The 21,845-nt window shown below is 42.4% G+C and overlaps 1 protein-coding gene across 2 annotated transcripts in view; it reads right to left on the minus strand.

The window, feature by feature from the left end:
- slc1a2.S (solute carrier family 1 member 2 S homeolog) overlaps window positions 1-21,845 on the minus strand; it is a 54,534-nt gene that overhangs the window by 24,378 nt on the left and 8,311 nt on the right. The window contains exon 1 of one of the 2 annotated variants that reach the window (XM_041560974.1): window positions 11,239-11,320. The exons of the other annotated variant lie outside the window; for it this stretch is intronic. Within the exon in view, the coding sequence (XP_041416908.1) occupies window positions 11,239-11,267 (29 nt within the window). The 5' untranslated portion in view covers window positions 11,268-11,320. Of the gene's footprint in view, window positions 1-11,238; window positions 11,321-21,845 lie in introns of those variants that run through there. 2 annotated transcript variants of the gene reach the window in all.

Raw genomic sequence — 21,845 nt, forward strand, 5'->3', positions numbered from 1 at the left:
CAGTCTTGTTTATTGTGAAGCCTGTGACTGTTCATTAGCAGTTACTGCCGCTTCATTTATTGACATGGTCAATAACTAACAAATAATTATCACTTGCTTATGACACCCTCCACCCCAACTCCACCACCACCACTAACCGAAAATGGATGTTGGCATCAAATACAACTGTGATTAAGGGGTTCTCCAACCTGAAATTGTTATGCACATTGAGGCTGGAATTTTGGCATGGGCTCACCCAGGAGGGCTTATAAAGAAATTAAATCCAGAATCGATCACTTCACAATGGAATATTGGGTTGCAATATCCTGTGAGCATAAAGGGAGATTTAGCAAAGGTCGAATTTTAAAGTTATGTGAATTATTTTTTATTCTAATAAATTTGAATGAACTCAAATGGGAGGTTACTTAAGAAAAAACTTGAACGTCTAACATTTGATCGAATGCAAAAGATCCAAAAATTCAAATAGAATATGAATCGAATTCAAATCGAGTTTTCCTCCGAAAAAAACTGGAATGTCAGGACGGTCATTAACATCTTCAAGTGGTTCAACGGACATTGACTTGTACTTGAACTCGGCAGGTTTTAGATAGCGAATTAGAACTGTTTCCAGGGTTGAGATGTGATAAATCTCAAATTTGAATTCAAATTCGATTTGGTGGTTTAAAGTTCGAATTTGCGAGTTTTGACCAAAAAAAATTTGAAAATTCGAATTTACCTTTCAAACCTTAATAAATCTGAGATCCTCTATTGTCCTAGACATGAGCCCACCCTAAAACAAATGTGGAGTTCCCCTTAAAAATTTCTTAAATATTTACGTGTAACAATTGCAACTTTTAAACATAATCCCACTTTAAAATATGAAAAAACATCAGTGTTTTGCTTTTTTTTAAATAACTTTTCGGCATACAGGATATGATGTCACTGGCATAAGATTATGGAGGATGCAGCTTCATTTTATCAGTTCACCAGGTATTACCTCACTAGTGAATTGTCCTCTACACCTGTTAGTAAATTGCTGATGTCCCAGAGGTGCTAGCGATGGCCACTTCGCCCTTTTAGTAAAACTGCCCCCAGTATATCAATACAAGTGTGAAATCACCCTTTAACCCTATCTTGGCCAAAATAGGCCTTTCCAGTTAGTTAAGATAGCACCAGGCTCAGATTTGTGCAAAGGCCACAAAGGCCCAGGCCTAGGGAGGCAGAATTTAAGGGGACGGCACGCCGTCCAACCCCATTTGCTAATATGATATTTTTTTTAATTTCTTGTACGCCAATCCAGACCCAATGATGAAAATTTGTACATGTGGATGAATGAAGGGGACAGGGGCGATGAATGGCAACGGGTCTAGGGGTGCCCTGCTATGTAAATCTGGCCCTGGATAAAACATTGGCCACATTGTACACAGGATTCAGCTTCTAGGGTTGCCACCTTTGCTGATGGCTGATACACATTTTAAAGGGGAAGTAAAGAGAATAAAAATACTGCAAGCAGCTATAACACCTTTATATAAGTGTACATGTACAATGTGTCTCAGGCCCGGACCGGCAATCTTTGGGTTCAAGCTTGAGGAAAGGGCCAAAGAGGGCCTGAAACGTTGCTGTATCCAGATTGTTGCCATGTATATCTAATAAAGGCTTTTTATTCACAATACTGACCGGTGCTGTGCTTCAAGTATCTTACAATATGTGAATGGATGGTGGCCATTAATCGCACGTGCACTGGAAATTCTCCTTTATAAAGGTAACAGTGGAGCTGAATCAACCAAGTTTACAAATCTGTGGGTTCTGGCAAATGCCAGAGGGGCTGCTATAAGGTTCCATAGAAAGTCAGTATTTAGTGGGCTGGTGGGGGCTTTTTGGACCTCTGTGTGGGCTGATTGGACCTCTGTGTACCTGAAATGCCAGGGCCTATTATGATTCTCAGTTCAGACCTGTGTCTCATTCGCCAATGCCTTCTCTCTCTCTCCACACAGTGTTGTCACTGGCGCTCATATGCTGGGCACTTACACTTTCCTAGAGCAGAGGGTACATGCAGTGGTGTAACAAGATATTTCCTTGTGAGGCAACTTCGGGCGACTTCAGAAAATGAAGTGCTCCAAGTGCCATCCCACAGGCAATTTACATTCTAGCCGGCGGGAGGCAGTCGCTCCGAAGAAGAGGAGATTTGTCGCGGGCTACTAATCTTCCCGAATCTGAGCGTGTTCTCTGACCCTAAAGACATTTTTACAACAGTCTGTGAGCAGCCCCCTCTATACAAAATATACATGTATATTGTTTTTCTGAACATCTCCCTATCCCACTACTTGTAAGTCAGATAGGGATACAGACATTTTTATGGGCATTCAAAAGCAAGGACAAAAAAAAAAAAAAGAAAAGAAAAGATATACAATGACAAAACCAGGCATTTGTTGTTATCCTTCCATCTCATTACATGCCTTGCTGGCCTCTACTGTGCTACTAGATAGCCAGCGCTTTCATCACATACACAAACTGGGCTGATTTCCGATCTGCCATTGGCTGCGAAAGCCTGACTACAACTCCCTGCCAAGCCTTGTTCTGCTAGAATGAATCTAATTCATGGCTGTCTCCTGGGTATGAATGAGAAGCTGTGAGAGCTGATGGGAGATACTCTGAATTACACTGCCAGTGGAGGCTAATAGAGGGTCACTGCGCTCCAAGCTGATTTCGTTATCTACTAAAGGGATTGAGGCTTACGGAAAGACACCACCGATTACATTTTATACGAGGGATCCCAGATCCCCATTGGGGTTGAACGTTTCCTAAGAAGCAATGGTGGGATGTCAGATTTAAAGATGAAACTATGGCTGAATAGCTACAGTATTATACACCAATGCTGTGCGTGGGATTTAGCTCACAAGCATGAAGCTTCCTTCTGAATATGTAGTGCCAGATCAGACCTACTCTGTGCTTGCCCTAAGAGCTGCCCCTCTATGAGTGCTGGAGAAAGGTTTGGAGGAATATATATATATATACAGAAATGATTATCAGAGTGCAGATGAGGTTTATTTGGGTCCAAAAGGCTTAGCGTATGCCTTTTATCCTCTTTCCCAGCTGCACCTCTTCTCTGTGTGAAATGTGCCACAGCAATCGTGCCATCTGCTATGGGGCTGCTCACGGAAGGCAAATTCCAGTAACTAACATTTCAGGGCCATGTTGTCATATAGACTGCAGTGTTTATTCAGTGGGATTAATGATTTCTTCCCTTAAACCCATATAGAGATGAAAGGAATAATGTCCAACAGTGGACAGCATATTGGGAAAGGTTAACAGCACAGTAAAGCTGGTGTTTACATAATAGAATGCTCTTAAAGGAGATATATGAAAGCTCCTTTACTAATATCACAAGAGCAAAATTGTATGCCACAGGGATCATTCATTGAGCACTTGTCCCCTGGGAATTGCTGCACTTTGCACCTTGTGTCAGATTAAAAGTTTGGCACATGGTGAAGATGGTGCAAAGATAGACAGGGGCAAATACAGGGCTTCCTAACAACTTGTGCCCACTGGCCCACATGCCGACCCAGACTATAACTACCAGGGGTGCTCCATTGGGTGGGGGATGCAAGAAAGGGGGCCTGGGTACACATTCTTTAACAAGGTTCAGGTGACAGTAGTTATGCCACTGCCATGTCTCATGAATGCCAAATACAGGTAGTGCTGGATTAATAGGAATGACATTGGGATAGGAAGACACAATCCAAGGGCCAAGGTGCAAAGTGAAAAAACGTGGCCCTTTACTCCTGTTTTTTTAATCAACTTGGGGGAAGCAGTTTTACTTGCATTTGTTACTTCCTTATCTGAAATCTATATTGTGTTAAAATAAAGCACAGTAGCAAGTGGCATGCAGTTTCTGTACCGCTTCCACTCTTCTAGGGGGTCACCAGTATGGAGTATTTGGTGGGGTAGGATGGTGCTTTCCTTAGCTAAAGCGAAGGAAGATGAGGCAGAGCATACTCCTGAAGATTATATAGCGAGAACCCCTGGTGCCCAGTGTTAAGAGTCCGGCGACCTCCAATATACAATCAAGTAGTGAAACACTGGCACACAAGGAACTTCATGCAGGGTTACCCCTTGCTAGTTTATTAGGTGCTTTCCTTAGCTAGACACTGCACAGGCAGAAGAAGTATCAGACCCATTTCATTGCAATGCCTAGAGCTTCATCTCTGGATCGCTTTTTTTGTTCCAGGGTGGAGACTATCCAAAATAAAGCTATTTACGTTGTAAAGTAAACTTCCCCTTTTCTATTTTGTGCAATGAGGTCAGGCTGTAATGGCAGGAGGTGGTGGGCGACAAAGACCTTTCAAAAAAAATTCCAGACCTTACAGGTTACCCTGAGGAGCACAAGAGACCCATGAAATCTGGGAAAAGGGAGCAGGAAGCCATAGTGTTTAGAGGCCTCAGTCCTGCGGATGGTGATAAATTATTGAGAGCACAATCTGTCCCTTTCCTAAAACCTTTACCCTGAGTGAGCCCAAAGATCTTTATTTATGCTGTGCCTGCCATGAGCACGTTTGATTTATGGAGTCCCTTTCCCCCTCACTGGCAGCTCGTACATCTTTACCGCTTTATACATTCCTATCCTGACACTTGTGTATTTGCTAAGGGAGCTCGGGAGAAAGGAAACATTTATACAGGAAGTTATATATCCACATACATCGGCCTGTAGTCTGCAGTGCAGGCTCTCGTATATTCATAGGCACCAAAATACAGTCATTTATAGAAAGGATCCTAAATATCATTGGGTATTTTCATCAGTCTCTTCCTTTCCCAGGTTTATCACAATGTATTGCCCTGCATTCACCCCAATCGTAGTATATAATCACTGCCCCTGTTTCCTGATATAGTTTTTGGGGGGATGGGGTAGTTGGACAAAGTCCTATTGTTGTTTTTGTTTTAAAGAAGTTATTTGAGGAAACTTCCCGTCCCTGGTCACATCATGGTTGGCCTGAAAGAAAGGGAGTCTGGATATTCTAAATCTTTTCTTAAAGCACATACGTAAGCCTGGGCATTTCAAGTTAAAAATGCTGCTTTGAAGAAATCAGGCAATTTTTAACTATATATTATTTACAATTAGTGTTGCCACCCAGCCGGTATTTTACCGGCCTGGCCGGTAAAACACCTGCGAAGGCCGGGGCCGGTATTACAAATTTACCGACAATGTAGCTGCCGGTAAATTTGTAATACCCTTAAAAAGACCCCTCGGCCTGCCCCAAATCCCCTGTAAAAACGTAGCTTTTGTGACTTTTGTCGCCGTCTTGAAATGTTGGCGCCGTGGCCATGCCCCTTTTACGGCACGGCACCGCCCCTTTTGATGTCACACCCGCCCCTTTTTGTTCCCGCCCCCCACCAGGCCGGTAAAACAATTCGGAAAAGGTGGCAACCCTATTTACAATATATTATTACAAAAAGTAAGAGAATGGTTGGGGCAGTGACATTTGGCTGGCAGTCTGTTGACATTACTCAGTGAGTGTGTGTGTGACTAGGGAATAGTAGGAGGAACCAAGAGTAATCAGACAGTTTGATTAGCACAGCACCATATGGATAGGAAGAGCCAAATCCACAGGGGCTGCAGTAAAGAGCCAAGTTTGTATGTTTTTTGGTACAGATTAATATGCCCTGTGCTGGCTGCTGGAAACCAGAGGAAAGGAGTTTTCAGAACAAGTAATATAATAAAACAAATATGGCCCATGAGAGACAACTCCCTTCTGGAGGGGTGATTTTTGGCCTTGACCTGTCATGCCCAGAACCTGCCCGTTATGCTCCACCTGTGCCAAATTGTACACAAACATTACTTGCTATGCCATTACTACCAGTACACCCATACAAATCTGGAAGACTCCCTAAAAATACAGGAGAGTTATTTAAAATTTCTGCCCAAACACTACTGCATGTTCCAGTAATGCAACTGTTACACTCACAGTGTGTTGCAAATATGCTACAAATTCATATATTTCAGCTTTACTTTGTGCATTGTGTCACTGGCGCTTATGAGATCCCTCCTGAAGTTTAATTTACAGTTTTCAGACCCCATCAAATATACGGTCAAATTATATGTTCATACGTCATTTATAGGTTATATGGTAACATATTAACATAGTAAGTTAGGTTGAAAAAAGTCACATGTCCATCAAGTTCAACCTTTTTACTTTTTTTAACATGCCTAACTGCCAGTTGATCCAGAGGAAAACAAAACAAACCCATCTGAAGCCTCTCCAATTTGTCTCAGAGGGGGGAAAAATCCTTCCTGACTCCAAAACGGCAATCGGACTAGTCCCTGGATCAACTTGTAATATGAGCTATCTCCCATAACCCTGTATTCCCTCACTTGCTATAATGTGTATAAATATGGGGTGTTTAAAGGAGAACTAAAGCCTAAATAAAGAAGTAGCTAGAAATGTTGAACATGATGTTTTGTGCTTCTGTACCAGCCCAAGGCAACCAGAGCCCTTTAGCAGTAAAGATTTGTCTCCAAAGATGCCCCAGTAGCTCCTCATCTTCTTTTCTGCTGATTCACTGCACATGCTCTGTGCTGCTGTCACTTACTGAGCTTAGGGACCCACTCACAATATACAGTACACATAGAATAGAAATGTCACAATATAAAGCTGATTAGTAATTAATACAGATAATTACTACATGGCAGCACAGAAAGCAGTACAATTAGCATCAGAATTTAATAATCAGCCCTGTAGCATCAGCTTATATTACAGACCAACCTCATTTTCTGCTGGATAATTAGTGACGATCCCTAAGCTTAGCTTCTCAACAGCTGCTCAGAGTCCACTGAGCATGTGAGTGTCACAGACACTTTCCAAGATGGTGACCCCCTGTGACAAGTTTGAAGTCCTGGATCATTGCTGCTATTGACAAGCTGAAACATCAGGATGGTGCAATAAGTTCAGTATATTAAATATGGCATTTTTTCGTCACAATGATTTTAAGGTTTAGTTCTCCTTTAAAGTTTCAGCACTTCCCTCTGTAACTACACCAGATTCGAGGATACAGCAATTCCATGGTTCTCACGTAAACCACCAAAAAAACTATGACAGAACATTTACATTTGCTATGTAAATAAAAATATATGTTATTGGGACTCCATGATGCAAAACTTATTTTTTTCCAGTCCCAAAATATCCTAGAAGACATGTAGGGGGGAGTTGAATAATGTCTGCGTTTGTGTTGGGACACAGGCCAATATCCCTCTCTGCCCAAAGGAGTTAACATGGGTTTGCTGTGGCCATTGGTATGAACTCCACCGGTGTTTTTCAATTGATGAAATAGCACCCGAATTCCAGTCATTAGTTTTAATAGAAACCACCTGTCACCAGGAGCGACTGTCAGATTTTGGCCAAAAAATGCTCATTAAAGGGGTAGTTCACCTTTTAATATGTTATAGAATGGCTACTTCAAAGCAATATTTAAACTGGTCTTCTTTTTTATGGTGTTTTAATTATTTGCCTTCCTCTGACCCCTTCCATACCCTGTAATGCCGCAAATGTATTGATGTTGCTACTTTGTATTATTATTTCTATTCAGGGCCTCTCCTATTCATATTTCTGTCTCTTCTTCAAATCAGTGCATGGTTGTTAGGGTAGTTTGGACCCTAGCAACCAGATGGCTGAAATTACAAACTGGAGAGCTGCTGATCTAAATAACTCAAAAAACACAAATAAAAAATGAAGACCAATTGCAAGTTGTCTCAAAATATCACTATATCTCACTAAAAGTTAAAGGGATACTGTCATGGGAAAAAAAAATTTTTTTTCAAAATGAATCAGTTAATAGTGCTGCTCCAGCAGAATTCTGCACTGAAATCCATTTCTCAAAAGAGCAAACAGATTTTTTTATATTCAATTTTGGAATCTGACATATTGACAGTTTCCCAGCTGCCCCAAGTCATGTGACTTGTGCTCTGATGAACTTCAATCACGCTTTACTGCTGCACTGCAAGTTGGAGTGATATCACCCCCTCCAGCAACCTACCAACAGAACAATGCGAAGGTAACCAGATAGCAGCTCCCTAACACAAGATAACAGCTGCCTGGTAGATCTAAGAACAACACTCAATAGTAAAAATCCATGTCTCCCTGAGACACATTCAGTTACATTGAGAAGGAAAAACAGCAGCCTGTCAGAAAGCATTTCTCTCCTAAAGTGTAGGCACAAGTCACATGACCAGGGGCAGCTGGGAAACTGACAATATGTCTAGCCCCATGTCAGATTTCAAAATTGAATATAAAAAAATCTGTTTGCTCTTTTGAGAAATGGATTTCAGTGCAGAATTCTGCTGGAGTAGCACTAGTAACTGATGCGTTTGGAAAAAAATATGTTTTCCGATGACATCCCTTTAATTCAAAGATATAGACCCCGTTAATATTAACAACAGGCTCCCTACACCGAGTTTGGGTGCTACTTTTCTGGCTTGAAAATGCCAGGGGAGAATACGTCCCATCTCTTCAGTTTTATGTATAATAATCCTTAAAGTGACTTGAGAGATAAAAACCTCTTATAAGCCAGGGCTTCTGGGTGCACATATGGCTGCAAGGCTGTGTTCTATCAGAATCCATATGCTTTAGTTCTGAAACTGTTCTGTGCTACTCCATAAAGGGGCAATCCACCAGTTTAACAAAAAGTCTCAGGTTGGGCTCAGTGCCAACATTAAGGGGCCCATTCACCAAGCTCGAGTGAAGGAATAGAGGAAAATAGAGGAAAAATAGTTTGATTTTCGAATGTTTTTTTTTGGCTACTACGACCATCGAATTGGCTATTTCGACCTTTGACTACGACCTTCGACTTTGTTCGAATATTTGACCATTCGATAATCGAAGTACTGTCTCTTTAAAAATTTCTTCGACCCCCGAGTTCGCCACCTAAAACCTACCGAGGCCAATGTTAGCCTATGGGGAAGGTCCCCATAGGCTTTCTAAGGTTTTTCTGATCGAAGGATAATCCTTTGATCGATGGAATAAAATCCTTTGAATCATTCGATCGAACGATTATTCCTTTGATCTTTCGATCTAAGGAATTGCGCAAAATCCTTCGACTTCGATATTCGAAGTCGAAGGATTTTAATTCGGCAGTCGGATATCGAGGGTTAATTAATCCTCGATATTCGACCCTAGGTAAATGTGCCCCTACCTGTCAACTCGACAACTCTTTATTGTATCAGATGCTTATCTGGCCAGGTATGGAATTGAAATGGCCTCCTTATGGGTATCATACCAACATTATCCCTGCATAAACCAAAGGGGGTGATTAAACAGTTAATAACATGGAACAGAAGAAATCTGGATTCCTTTATTCAGAGCACATGCATTATGTATACAGAACAAAGCAACGGCTTACAAGTAGAATTGATGGAGGATTTACCAAATCTAAACCCTAAAGTGACTTTAAGGATTATCATACATGTAGCCCTGAAATCTGCTCATATTTCTCTAGGCATAATGGACTGGGACTGGAACACTGGGGAATAATCAGAGCAGATTATATGGATAAAACATTGCTCATCTGTTTGTTAGCAGATATCATTGTAGACATTCTATTTGGGCGCATATGGAAACGGCTGGCCCTTTAAATGTATATTATTTCTATGTAAGTAGAAAGGTTTGCTGAGCAGGAAGGCTGTTGCTACTTCTCACATGAACAGCCAATGAGAGCTGTGTTTCGGCAGTTGCCATTGCCCTGATTGGACATTCATAGTGCCCTGAGAGACTGTGGTCATTCTCATCTCAAGAACCAATTTCCCTTCAGAAGATCTTAACAAACAGGGGTGCTTCGCCAATGAGGCAAGTTGAGGCTGTCGCCTCAGGCGGCAGTGCCCCACTAGGTACCAGGGGCAGCAAAAATGCTACTCCTGTTACTTTAAGAGTGAATTTCTGGGGTAGGGGGGGCAGCAGCAACTGCTGCTGCCTCAGGCAGCAGAGGGGCCAGGATCGCCCCTGTTAACAAATACACTGAGGTCACAAACCACCTGCTGATCCTATTTAACACTTGCTCACAGGTAGATAAACGATTAAACCCAGTTACACAAAATGTAACTATAACCCCAAGATGACTTTCATTCTGTGTTCTGCTTCTCCAGAGCATTATTCCTCTCATCCACTCACCACCAGCACCAGCAAACACACAGACTCACTTCCCAGGGCAGAGTTATATATATATGTAGGTAAGGAACACATCTGCCTCACATATTCCAATCCCATCTTAGTGCTGGTGAGGCTTCTATGGCAAAAGGGGTTGTAAAATGATAATTTATTTGAATAAAACAGGGATGTGCAACTGCAGCCCTCCTACTATTACATTAAAACGTCAAGTATCCACAGACTATAATTTCCCAATTTACTATACCTGCTATCCCACAGCCACAGCCTGCTATCCCACAGAGACTATTATCCCACTGTTACTATAGGCACCATCTCTCCCTACTATACCTGCTATCCCACAGTCACACTCCCTTCCCAGAGACTATTATCCACTGTTACTATAGGCACCATCTCTCCCTACTATACCTGCTATCCCACAGTCACACTCCCTTCCCAGAGACTATTATCCCACTGTTACTATAGGCACCATCTCTCCCTACTATACCTGCTATCCCACAGTCACACTCCCTTCCCAGAGACTATTATCCACTGTTACTATAGGCACCATCTCTCCCTACTATACCTGCTATCCCACAGTCACACTCCCTTCCCAGAGACTATTATCCCACTGTTACTATAGGCACCATCTCTCCCTACTATACCTGCTATCCCACAGCCACACTCCCTTCCCAGAGACTATTATCCACTGTTACTATAGGCACCATCTCTCCCTACTATACCTGCTATCCCACAGTCACACTCCCTTCCCAGAGACTATTATCCCACTGTTACTATAGGCACCATCTCTCCCTACTATACCTGTTATCCCACAGTCACACTCCCTTCCCAGAGACTATTATCCCACTGTTACTATAGGCACCATCTCTCCCTACTATACCTGCTATCCCACAGTCACACTCCCTTCCCAGAGACTATTATCCCACATTTACTATATGCACCATCTCTCCCTACTATACCTGCAATCCCACAGTCACACTCCCTTCCCAGAGACTATTGTCCCACTGTTACTATAGGAATTTTCTCTCCCTACTATACCTGCTATCCCACCGTCACACTCCTTTCCCATAACCCATAACAAATTATATGTTGAATGTCCTTAAGAATAAAGTACCTGTTTGGGATGGCCTGGATCTGCCTCATGATTGAGAATGAGAGTACAAGATTTGAAGCATTCAGGTCCTGACTGACGTTGGAGCCTTGGCCATGTATTGGAGCTCCTGGGACACGGTTGGTTATGAGCACATGGAGGGGTGAATCCTGAGTGTGAGATCAGAGCTGGCGTTTCAGTGCTGATGATCTCTGCTGATGTAGTTGGATGTAGTTGGAGCAGCTGGGCATTCAATACTTGTTTTCTACATCTATTTTTTACTGCACCTTGGGAATATTTCTGAAGCTGAGTCGTTGCAGCTGTAATTACTCCCTGGAGGAGCCTGTGCCTATAGTTCGAATCATACGTGCACCAGACTCCCCTCTTTCTGGATTCTGCTCAGTGCAACCTGCCTGTGTGCACCGCCTGAATTACACATCACATTAATAGTGATTTTTGGCACTTTACAAACTTTTGCCTATTGGGGACACCCCATATGAATTTGTTTGGTCAGTTGGCCATGTCACATAGACAAACAGTACAATGGGCTGGGATAGGAAATGTTGGGGCTCAGTTTAGGTAAAGCAATGGGCTGGACTTACGGGTAAACAGGTATAGCTCATTTTGTAATTTAAATGAACATAATGTATATTGGATAATCTGACCTAGAAAATGTTTGCCTTAGCTCCCCTAAAACCTTGTGCTCCAAGTGTCTGTGGGTATTTGAGAGCAACCACATGTAATTGGACAATTCTCAGGCTGTTTTTAGTTTGCCCACATTTGGTTTCAGAAGGGTAATGTACAAAATGTGCCTAATATACACATGGTCTAGTAACCAATAGCAACCAGGCAGCATCTAATCTACTGGTCACCTGTCTGAAAGAAAATCCCGCTAAGCTTGATTAAATGTTACACCTTTTCACACAATTACCTGACACAGGAATAAGTGACGTCACAATAGAGGGAGCACATCTGGTGGCCACAAAAGGAATTCATGACATAGCAATGGGGGTAGACCCATCTTCCAGAATCCTTTGCACCTGGGGCAGTTTGATTTCCGGGGTTAGAGCGATCGTTGAGGTGTTGACAGCCGAGGGTATGATGGGCATAAAGAGCAGGAAGCTCAGACAGACAAGAGCTCCAAAATGGGACATGCTTGGAATTTCTAGCAACCCTGCCGAGACAATGGATGATTTTTTTCCGGAGACGGCAGAATATAAAAGTTCATTGAGATGTGCCAGGGCACTAAGTGGCAGGATGTTTATTACTGTTTATAACCTGCAATGTACTGATGAGCCCTCTGTGTTCTTTCTATCCCTGTGGGAATTAGCAGTCAGGGCAATACAGGGAGGTTGGCACGGCCAGAGAAGGGCATTGTCCCTGTTAGCACCCCAGCGTACTTGCTATGCACACTGGCATAGTGAGGGCCCCATTATGTGGATGATTGTGAGTTCCCATGGAAAGGGCATTTTGCTTAAGGTTTTTGTTTTTTTTTTTAACTTGTGCCAGGTGGCCCAGACTGGGACGATGGTATAAACGTTGCTGTATAAAAGCCTCATTCTTTCCCTTTCATCTCTTTATATATTTGGTAACATTTCATTCCTAATGATCTCCTGTCGGGCCAATAATACAAAGCGGCTTCCTACTTCCATTGGTTGCCGTCTTGTGTTTGTAAGGGCCAGTTACCCTGGGAATGAGATTTGCCTTTTTGTCAGAACTGGAGCTGCCATTGTGCTTGCACTGACATACATGCAGTGGCTTCATTCATTTTATAAAAAACACATATATATATATATATATATATATATATATATATATATATAACCGGCACTCACGATAGTTCGGTATTTTCTGCCTGGGTGTCAACCACATAATCGGTAGTAATATAGTCATAGTAAGAAGTTGCACTCACAGGACTTAACAGCAAAAATTATAAAGTTTTTTATTATCAAGGCGCAACTAACGTTTCGGCTGACTCCTTTCTTTGAGAAAGGCTGTGGAGTCAGCCGAAACATTAGTTGCTATAGTAAAAAAAACGTTTGACTTTTTTGCTGTTAAGTCCTGTGACTGCGACTTCTTACTATGACTATATATACAGTATATATACATATCTGTCTATGTCTAAAGACAGACATACACCAGACCAAAAAAATGACAGTAGTATTTCCAGGTATCAATCATATGATGTATTACTACCAATCAGCAACTGCAGCAGTTTGAGAGCCATAAAGCAGCCCTGTGACAGCAACTGGCTCAGCTTTACTCTGGAACTGATAGTATTATATTATTAAATCAGTATTGAAAGAAGTTTTAATTCACCAGCAGCTGGAGAGTCACCCGGCCTATCCCATTTCACACTGAAAACTATAGAGACCAGAATTTATTCAATCTCCCCGCTAGCCTCGTAATTAATCTGGAGCTGATGGCAGACCGTTTCCATGGAAATCCCATCTGTATTGATACAGACCTTACGCTTTATTTCTGTAAATGTGATATATAAAAGATATGTGTTATATAGAAACATGATGGCGTAGAAAGAACACATTCAGCAAGAACAGCCCCCTAAGTTTGCTCATAGTCTGTACAGAGAGATCCCATAAACCTATGGCAGCATAGGTATTCCCTGTACTAAGCACAATTCAGCAACAGCCCCCTCAGTTTGACCATAAAAAAACACAAGGCTATTATAAGGGATAATGTACCCCCTACTGTAAATGATAAGGCTATTAGAAGTCGCTGAGGGGTTCTGTGATCATATAAAGGCACAAGACTGCAGGCTGAGTTATACAGGGAACTCTGAGTATCACTCATATATTATAAGGGATAATGTACCCCCTACTGTAAATGATAAGGATATCAGAAGTCACTGAGGGGCTCTGTGACCATATAAAGGCACAAGGCTGCAGGCTGAGTTATACAGGGAACTCTGAGTATCACTTGTGTATTATAAGGGATAATGTACCCCCTACTGTAAATGATAAGGAGATTAGAAGTCACTGAGGGGTTCTGTGACCATATAAAGACACAAGACTGCAGGCTGAGTTATACAGGGAACTCTGAGTATCACTCATGTATTATAAGGGATAATGTACCCCCTACTGTAAATGATAAGGATATTAGAAGTCACTGAGGGGTTGTTCTGTGACCATATAAAGGCACAAGGCTGCAGGCTGAGTTATACAGGGAACTCTGAGTATCACTCATGTATTATAAGGGATAATGTACCCCCTACTGTAAATGATAAGGATATTAGAAGTCACCGAGGGGTTTTGTGACCATATAAAGGCACAAGGCTGCAGGCTGAGTTATATAGGGAACTCTGAGTATCACTCATGTAGTATGAGGTATATTGTAAATGATAAGGATATTAGAAGTCAGTGAGGAGTTTTGTGACTCAATGTGACTGCTTCCAAGTTGCTTGTTTTATGACCCCCCAAAAGGGTTTTAATTATCAGATTTAAGTCTGTTCCAATTGTGCAGCAGCCTTGTGCCATGGTAGGACGTTCATCTGGAGTAGACATATTACACATCTGCTTTAATCCCAGGTGTATAGGGAGCCAAAGACCTAGAGCCAAACTGTGAGAAGGGGTAACCTTTTGTAGTTTTATGCAAGAGGGACCCCTATGGTGCTGAAGGCCCAGGCACAACCCCTTTCTGCTCTTCCCCTAAACGATCCCTGCTGGAATGTGTTGCAAGTGACAAGCTTGTATCCAGAATGCACAAACCCCTCCTGTAATACTAAGTGGCTTTGTGGTGTATTTTCCTGAGCAGAGAATGTAAATGATCTCTCTTCCTGGAGCAGAATTGACACTTTCCCTTTGATCCTCATCTAATAAAGTGAGCACAGGTACCAAGAAGATGGACAGCGCTGCCTGATTCTTTCTACATGAGCTGTCATACAGCAACAGCCTCCGGAATGGCTTTCAAGTGGGAAAATTGGATGTCAGAGAAAATAAATCAATTGCTGTTTCACACGTCTGCCAGTGACGCACCATGTGTTTTGTACCAATATCATGGACCTAGAGCTTTAAACACTAATATATATCCATAAACATATACCCATACTGTACATAATGTTTCATCTGCATCCCCTGCAAAAACTAGGTTTCCCAAAGCTGAATTAGGGAAGAAAGATGGACACCATCCCTTAAGAGGGATATAAATGAGCTGGAGAGAGTGCAGAGACTAAGTGCAACTAAATTGGTTAGAGGGACGGAAGAGTTAAATTATGAGGGTAGACTGTCAAGGTTGGGGTTGTTTTCTCTGGAAAAAAGGCGCTTGCGAGGGGACATGATTACACTTTACAAGTACACAGAGGACATTATAGACAAATAGCAGGGGACCTTTTTACCCATAAAGTGGATCACCGTACCAGAGGCCTCCCCTTCAGACTAGAAGAAAAGAACTTTCATTTGAAGCAACGTAGAGGGTTCTTCACAGTCAGGACAGTGAGGTTGTGGAATGCACTGCCGGGTGATGTTGTGATGCTGATTCAGTTAATGACTATAAGAGGGACTTGGATGATTTTTTGGACAGACATAATATCAAAGGCTATTGTGATACTAAACTCTATAGTTAGTATAGGTATGGGTATATAGAATTTTAATTAAAAGTAGGGAGGGGTGTGTGTATGGATGCTGGGTTTTCATTTGGAGGGGTTGAACTTGATGGACTTTGTCTTTTTTCAACCCAATTTAACTATGTAACTATATGTAACCAAGCAGAGGCAGGATGGGTACAAGTCACTTTGCTCATAGGCTGTATAGAGACTCCACAAAACAAATCAGCATAGGTATTCCCTGTACTAAGCACAATTCAGCAGGAACAGTCTCCTAAGTTTGCTCATAGTCTGTACAGAGAGATCCCATAAAACTATGGCAGCATATGTATTCCCCTGTACTAAGCAAAATTCAGCAGGAACAGTCCCCTAAGTTTGCTCATAGCCTGTACAGAGAGATACCATAAAACTATGGCAGCATAGGTATTCCTCTGTACTAAGCACAATTCAGCAGGAACAGCCCCCTAAGTTTGCTCATAGTCTGTACAGAGAGATCCCATAAAACTATGGCGACATATTTATCTCCCTGTACTAAGCACAATTCAGCAGGAACATTTAAGGGTGCAGGGTGCATACATGGCGAAATATATAAAACCCTTGGGTTACCAGGCAAGTATATATTCTGTTTAGTTACACAGATATATTGCCTCTCATTACCGTACAGCTTTCTATCTAAAGTAATGACTCAATCACTGACACCATCTCATCAATACCCGACACTAGAAACCGACCAATGAGCACCGAGCCTCGGCCCCATTCATCATGAGAGCACCCAATCCCGAGGTCAAGGTGTTAAACAAGCAAGCTGCGGCGCGTGGTAATCATTTGGCTAACCACATTTATCCCTGAGAACAAATCGTTAGTGAACGTTTTCTTATTTATCAAAAAGCCATTTAGTGGCCAGTCAGAGCTAATTGCGTGTGTGTGTTACATGAAAATGATTCCTTACTGGGACCTGCCATGAAAACAAATGTGTTTATTTGCCTCTCCCACATATAATGTATTGCAACATTGTGTAGTACAGTAACTACTTATACATTCTTTACTTGTCCTTTAATTGAACTGCACGTCATTCTTCATCTTGTGTAGCATGATGCTTGTTAGAATTCTTCCTGCAAACCCCAAAGCTGCCATGTTGATTGCTGATTGGAAGCTGCTTTAACTCTTTGTTTAACTTTTGTAGCAAGTATATTGGCTATGATGGTAACGTGAATACACTTAAGGATGGGCGTATTCTTTAAATTGGGAGCAGATCAGTTAAAGGGGTTGTGCACCTTTAAATTAACATCTAGTATGATGTAGAGAGGGATATTTTGAGACAATTTGAAATTGGTTTTCATTTTTTATTGTTTGTGTTTTTTGAGTTTTTTCGTTTTTTATTCAGAAGCTCCATTTACAATTTCAGCAATCTGGTTGCTAGGGTCCAAATTACCCTGGCAACCCTGCAATGATTTGAATTAGAGACTGGAATATGAATAGGAGAGGCCCGAATAGATAGACGAGTAATAAAAAGTAGCAATAACAATAGATTTGAAGCCTTACTGAGAATTAGTTTTTTTTAACAAATTGTTATGTGAAAACTGGAAAGAAGAAGAAGAAGGCAAATAATTCAAACATACCTCCCAATATTTTGGAAATAAAAAGAGGGACAAAATTGCTGTGCGCGGCAAAATATTTTGCCCAGGCTCATTTTTGTGACCACACCCCCTAATTACCATGTTCATTTTACGAAATTTGGCAGGTTATGAAAGTTTGAACACATTTCTGTGTTTTTTTATTCCAGTTATTAGTTTTGCTAATGAAGGTGAATTGTCTTTTAAGCTGCGTCTCACAATTCCCAAGGGACCTGTTAACTTATATTAGTTACAATTACTTGTATTGTTACAATTACTTATTTGCTTAGCTTGAAATTGTTACAAAAGTATCTGATCAGCTGCTGTGACTGTTCTGGGCTCTCTGCCAAAAGCCAATTAAGTTAGAAACTTTGTTTCTTTTTCTGGCTGGTCATTGCAGAGAAAAAACGGACTTTTCAGTACAAATGAGAGACTGCAGGTTGAGCTGTCAAAAGAGGGACTATCTCTCTAACAAAGGAACAGTTGGGAGGTATGACACAGTATAAAAAAGAAAATATGAAGGCCAATTGAAAAGTTGCTTAGAATTAGCTATTCTATAACATACTTAAAGTTAACGTAAAAGTAAAGCACCCCTTTAAATACATGAACAAATGTAAATGAATATCAGAACAGCAAGTCCAAATAGATATAAATAATGGGCCCCCATTAAGCCTCTGCTTTGTCCCGGACCCCACACACACTCAAAAGAGATTCCCCCCTGCCCCAGATCCATAGAGGGGTGAGTTACTGTGAGGTTTCCATCAGGATCTCATTACTCTCCCCTAATAGTCCAGCGCTGCTATTAATTAGAGTGTCGATCAGTTGAGCAGTAACAATGGGGGAAATTAATTATTAAGTGACCTTGTTCTGCCGCTGACAATATTAATAGCGTGTCGGGTGGCAGGAGGAAGCAGAGAAAAAACAAAGACCAATTGAAAAGTTGCTTAGAATTAGCCACCAGATGAACTGATCGTGGCCCTTGGTATGAATATGCCCAAGTGTAAGGATTTGTTGCTATGGGTCACTAGACCAGGCCCACCATGTGTCAAAGTTTGTATTCTATTCTATTGATTGGGTCATGGCCAGGAAATACATGTTCTAATCCTTATGACTAAGATAGATGCTTTATGTACTGTGCATAGGCACTCATTACTATCCATAGTAGGGAATTAAACACCCAGCAACACTCCATTGATAACACTACTACAAACTCCCAACAACCACAGCTGTACAACTTCTCCCCAGTAGAAAGGGTCGAGAAAAACTTCACCCAATCCCGTGCACACAGCTACCACCCTCCATTTATAGGCGGATGATGTCACAAAAGAGGTGGGGCAAGGGCGGGTCTATAAAACCAGAAGCCGGGAGTCGGAAGCCGGCAGTGTAAGCAAATGGCCTTTCAAGGGTGGCCAGAGCCGCCAGAACTGGTATCAAGCCGGCCCACACATCACTACCCCCCAGCCAATGGATCCATGTTGCCACTGCAAGGAAATAAGACACACATTGGGAGCATTAAAGGGACAGTTCAGTGTAAAAATAAAAACTGGGTAAATAAATACTGTGCAAAATAAAAAATATTTCTAATGTAGTTAGTTAGCCAAAAATGTAATGTATAAAGGCTGAAGTGACTGGATGTCTAACAGAACAGAACACTACTTCCTGCTTTTCAGCTCTCTAACTCTGAGTTAGTCAGTGTGGGTCATTTATCAACACTGGGCAAATTTGCCAATGTCCAGTTACCCATAGCAACCAATCAGATTGTTGCATTCATTATTCTACCTGCAGTTGCCTGAAAAAAGCCAAGCCCTTATTGGTTGCTATCGGTTACTGCCCATCGGCAAATTTGCCCAGAGTTGATAACGGAGCCCCAGTGACTTTAAGAGGGGCCACATGGGACATAATTGTTAAGTGAGTTTGCAATTGATCCTCAGCATTCAGCTCAGATTCAAAAGCAACAGTTATGTCCCATGAGGCCCTCTCTCAAGTCACTGATTGGTTACTGCCTGCTAACCAATCAGTGGAAGCCAAGAGAGCTGCAAAGCAGGAAGTAGTGTTCTGGCTATTATGTTACACATCCAGTCACTCCAGCCTTTATACATTACATTTTTGGCTAGCTAACTATATTAGAAACATTTTTTATTTTGCACAGCCTATCTATTTACCCAGTTTTTATTTTTATACTGAACAATTCCTTTAAGAACTTATAAAGGTCGCTTTGCAGCACAAGTGAATGGGGGCAGTAGATGTGCAGAACGTGTCATCCCTTGAGATGCGCAGCCTTTATTAGCTGGAGCACTTCAGCACGGAATGTCTGTTTGAATGTGGTGAAATCTGCTGAGCGAGCGGAACGCGTTGTGGGCTGTCTGCTTAGCTCAGTGCCTGTGTCTGCTCACTGTTGGCTCTGCTAGCTTGTCACTTGGTACCTTCTGCACTGGGGGGAGGCATATTAATAAGAGTTTGCACCTATTTGACTTTTTCCTTGCTATGGATGAGGGCACTGCTCCCAATCCAACTCTAAGGTCCCATGTAGGTAGCAGGGGCGTAACTATAGAGGAAGCAGACTCTGCCGCTGCAGGGGGGCCCGAGAGTTTTGGGAGCCCCATGAGGCCTTAATTCATATAAAATTTCAATAAACATTGGTAAAACAGGTCAATCTCTAGATTTTGGGGGCCTGAAAAATAATTTCTAGTTATACCACTGGTTGGTAGAGTCCTGCATCATGTCGGGTACCTGCGGAATACCCACAAGGTTTTGGGCAGAAATTTCTGAGTACGTAAGTGGCTTCCAGGTCTGCGGGTCCGGGTCAGGCACGGGTCTGCCCAATTGGACCTGAGCAGGGCTCTACATGTAGGTGCCATTCTTGAGCACAAACTACCTAATAATTTATCTAATAAATAAATCCAAATGACCTCCTGTGCCTTACGGAATGTGCCTGCACCCTGCTTTATCCCAAGTGCCAGTAGAGAGAAGGTAAGTCTTTGCAGCAAAACTGGTGCTAGATTGAGACCTGGATGTTCCTGCCCTGCTCTGGAGTCAGAAAAAACAATAAATGAATCCTAGCAAAGCAATCATCCCAGCACCACACACACTATAATGAGTATTTCTAAACAACACCTTGGAGTTGTGTGCTGGGTCTCGCCGGTTACACGCTGGTATGTGCTGCCCCCTATTGGGCAGATTCATTTAGTTTGTGCAAAAGCGTGGAAAATATTGCTTGTGCTAAAAACACTAAATAGGGTTAAGTGAAATCTTGCTGCTGTGGAAAAGGCACAGATAGCTCGAACATCCCAAGCTGAATAAAGGGGAAGTGTAGCCTCTAATGCAATTAAATAATGTTGTCCCTAAAGGAAACACTGACAACCTTTTGGCACCCGACCCTTTCAGTTGTGAATCTGACCTTTCCCCAAGGAAGATGAATATAATCTACAGCTGGCCATACAGAGGCCGATAAAAACAGACGGAAGCTTATCGGCCCATGTGCAGGGACCTCCGATCTGGTAGGGTTAAAAACCACGTCAGATCGCAACCTACATTATGATCCAATTGTTGGGCCCTAGGGAGCGCGATCAGATCAGCCCGATATCGCCCACCTCAATGTGCGCATATCGTGGAGAGATCCGCTCGTTTGACGAAATCGCCAAATGAGCAGATCTCTACGTGTATTGCCTACGTGTAATAAGACTTCTCATTGCCGTGTAATAAGACTTCTCATTGCCGCTGACCAACTGCTCAGGAGTACGACGACGATCCCATAGCAAATTATAGTTGTGACCTAAGCCCCCAAGGGTTGCCAAGCCGACCCCTAGAAACTACAACGAGGCTATAGAGAAAAATGAGTCCTATAAAGTGTCAGCCCACAAGAGATGACATGAAGGAGGATAGCAGGTGTGCTGGGAAGGCCTGAGGTTGGACATGGGTCAGTGGCAATAATCCAAAAAATACGTGTGATAATTGCCCTTTCTCCTCCACCACAACATGTTTATCTGATTTGTGTCAGGGGATGAGGTACAGCAAGGTCACTGGGTCAACTTGAATAATGTATTATTCTTGTGTAAGGCACACATCACCACATAGAGTAAAAAATTCAATGTTTATTCGTCCATAAAAAAAAAAAAAAAAAAATTCAATGCCAAAAACCATTACGCTTGACGCGTTTCGTAGCCCTCCGGCCACTTAAAACGGTTCGTACTCAATCAGGGTTTTCAAATCCTCCAAAATACCCTCCCATAAAATCATTAACAGCTTGGATAATGTATCATGGGGTCCAGCTCAGTGGCGTAACTACCGGGGGAGCAGGGGGTACAATTGGGCCAGGGCCCGCACCCCCGCAGGGCCCCCCGGCAGTCACGCGCCCGCTGGATTCGGCTGCAGCCCCACGGACGATGGTGGGGACAGGGCCCGGCTGCACGGCCCGCACGGCCCGCACCAGGGCCCGCCCCCACCTAGTTCCGTCACTGGTC

The sequence above is a fragment of the Xenopus laevis genome, chromosome 4S (assembly GCF_017654675.1).
Source record: "Xenopus laevis strain J_2021 chromosome 4S, Xenopus_laevis_v10.1, whole genome shotgun sequence".
Lineage (NCBI taxonomy): Eukaryota > Metazoa > Chordata > Amphibia > Anura > Pipidae > Xenopus > Xenopus laevis.